This window comes from Jaculus jaculus, chromosome X (genome assembly GCF_020740685.1).
Source record: "Jaculus jaculus isolate mJacJac1 chromosome X, mJacJac1.mat.Y.cur, whole genome shotgun sequence".
In the NCBI taxonomy this organism is placed as follows: domain Eukaryota; kingdom Metazoa; phylum Chordata; class Mammalia; order Rodentia; family Dipodidae; genus Jaculus; species Jaculus jaculus.
The window spans coordinates 36,015,320-36,018,230 of NC_059125.1; the positions used below are offsets into that span (position 1 = coordinate 36,015,320).

The 2,911-nt window shown below is 45.2% G+C and overlaps 1 protein-coding gene across 1 annotated transcript; it reads left to right on the forward strand.

The window, feature by feature from the left end:
- Window positions 1–861: 861 nt before the first annotated feature.
- LOC123456511 (putative zinc finger protein 730) lies at window positions 862–2,055 on the forward strand. Its single transcript, XM_045139846.1, has one exon. The coding sequence runs from the start codon at window positions 862–864 to the stop codon at window positions 2,053–2,055; it is 1,194 nt and encodes a 397-aa protein (XP_044995781.1).
- The last annotated feature ends 856 nt before the right edge of the window (window positions 2,056–2,911 follow it).

A 2,911-nucleotide genomic window follows, 5' to 3' on the forward strand; every position in this document is an offset into this window, starting at 1 on the left:
CCATGTTTGGATTTCAGGCACTGGCACAATTTGGACCAGGCTTTACATGGGTCCTGGACATCCAAAATCTGGTCATTAACCTTGCATAGCAGGCACTTTCAATAACTGAGCCATCTTGCAAGCCAATTATTATGTTACACCATTAAAATTATTTAAAGCTTCCCTGCGTGTTTCATTCTAAACATCCCACAGAATACTTCTCCATATATTATCTAAGTTCATTCTCTCATTCTTTCCTGGTTGGGACCTAAGAAATCTTGAGTTCCATGTTCAAAATCAGCACAAACGCACAGCAAAGAACAAAAATAAAATAATAACAAAACCTCAAAATATTTTTAAGAGTAGTTCACAGGATTATCCCATATAATCAAGTGGGGTTGAAAACATTACAATGAGGGTTCAGAATGGAGACACTTGGACAGGATAAAGTAACCTTGAAAACCCTCAATTTACCCCCAACATCTTGCGCCAGCACAGCCTAGCCCTCTCCTCACGGTAAAGCAAGTGGGCTATTGTCTGGATGCAAAGCTTCAGGTGGGAGGGGACATTTCCGGAAGTGACTGTGGGTGTGGGCGGGGCTTCTCCAGATCCGGAAGAGGAGGTGGGGCTGTTTTCCCGTTGCCTAGCTGCGCACATCTCTTCAGCCCGACTTGACTTGGGACTTCTTCGGGAAAGGCGGTGTCTGCTCCCTTGGCCTGGCTTCAAGGTTAGTGAGGTGTGAATCCCTGGTGGGTGCAGAATGTGTGTGTCCTTGAGGCCTAGTGTGAGGAACCGAGTCCCTGACCCTGGGCCCTGTTTTTCAGACCCCGGCTCATGGAATCCTCGAGGCCTTAGACCCTACGGTGAGGAAGGGAGGACGCCATGTCCACCGAACCTAGATGCAGTGACCAGGGTGCGGGACCCACCGAGGCTGAGGCTCATGAGGACCAGACCTGCGGCTCTCTCACCTTTGAGGACCTGCTTCTGCGCTTCTCCCCTGAGGAGTGGGGCATTATGAATGAGGATCAGAAGCGTCTGTACTGTGAAGTGATGATGTCCACCTTTGCAGACGTCCTGTCTCTGGGAATTCCACTCTCCAGAGCCTCCCTCCTGTCCGGGATGGAGCCACAGGGAGAATATCTGGGGTGTTTCTTGGGTGACATCACCACAGCCCAGGTGACAATGATGGAGATTCAGCCCGTCCCCACTCCGTGGTCCTGTACAGAGAGCAGTGAGGGTGCCCCTTCTGAGCTCAGGCTTTCTATAAGAGCACCCACTCCTCTAGCTGGGCCGCGTGCTCCTGGGAGCCACCTCCCTGCCATGTATGACTCCGACGTGAAGGACTTGTTTCCCCTGGCAGTGCAGCAGGGAATGTCCATCAGGAAGAGGAGGCAATATGCATTTGAGTCACATGCCAGAGAATTCTCCTTTGTTTTGCCTCACGGTGGTACAGAAACCATTAGAAGGGAAAGGGGCCAGGGCCCATTAGTGACAAGCCACACTTTTCAAGGGCCAGACCAGGCCCTCACTGGCAGTGTGCTTGTCCCTCGCCAGGGCACTCATAGCCATCGGGGTAGGAAGGCCTCTGACAGTTCACAGACTTTCAAGTGTGAACACTGTGGGATAGTTTTTGTGAATAAAGGTAAATTCCTTCAGCATAGGAGAATGCACTACGAACTAAAGTGTAGGCAGTGTGGAAAAGCTTTCTACTCTCAAAACTCACTGTTTCAGCACAAGAAATTTCACACTGGAGAAAGGCCTTATGTGTGCGCTGATTGTGGAACAAGTTTCTCCCGTAAAACTGTGCTCACTGCACACAAATGTCATATTGGAGATAATTCTTGTAGGTGTGATGAATGTGGAAGATTATTATCTTCTCAATCTTACCTTGTAATACATAAGAGAGTTCACAGCAGAGAAAGGCCTTATGTGTGCAGTGAATGTGGGAAGACCTTTATCTCCAAGTATGACCTTACCCACCACAAGAAAGGTCATAATAGAGGAACACGAGTGAGTAGAAAAAATCCATCCATGGAGACTCCAGCCTCATCCAACAGGGAGGTCACAATGGAGTGAGTCTAGGTGAGACTAGAAAACAGGAGCAATTTACCAGCTCATGCTCCCACTTTGTTGAGCACTTGAATGATCGCACAGGATAAAGATGTCATGATTACAGCAGTTTGATGGATCTTATATGCAGAGAAATAGAACAAAAGAGCAACTAGGAAGGGGAGCTTAAGTATGCACACATGCACACTTTCCTTGTGTAACATTATGTGACCGACTGAATAGTTATTAGTATAGCCTTTCTGGGGGTCCATTGCGTGTGGGATACCCCAAAAAAGTAAAAAGTGAGATGCATAATTGCATGAGAAACTTTTATCTCTCAAATTTTATTGATACACTTGTAATCTGGCTAACTGTCCTTAGTTAATTGCATGATATGAAAATTTTGGATAACATGGGCATAAGAATACACATGTGTTACTATTGACATGATTACGGAAATGAGCATGTTACCAATCCCAAGAACTTTTATATAGTTTTATCATCTCTCCTCCTCCTTTGTTTGTAATCCTCATCTGCATATGAAACATACTATCTTCTACTTACTTGGGGTTTTATAGAAATGATAAATGTCTTTACTTTTTTTGTCTCACTTGTAATAAGCACTGTTGTTTTGAAAAAATAAACCAGCCTTGAACACAATGAATCTTTACTGACTTTATAGACATTGTCTTGCAAAACAAAGGCACTCCTCGAAGTGAAATTCACCACTTATGTTGTTTCCATGTTGCCAGTAAGAGTCTGGTTTTATTACAGGACAAGGGAGAATTTCAACATCTAAAGGAAGAGAGTATTTACATGGGATGGAGTTGTAAGGTTTTGCCAATTTGTATCATTAAGAATTCTGAAAATGATGGAGGCTGGA

Excerpts from the sequence above, each read along its gene's own strand:
- LOC123456511 (XM_045139846.1), top strand. The coding sequence starts at position 862 with ATGTCCACCGAACCTAGATGCAGTGACCAGGGTGCGGGACCCACCGAG.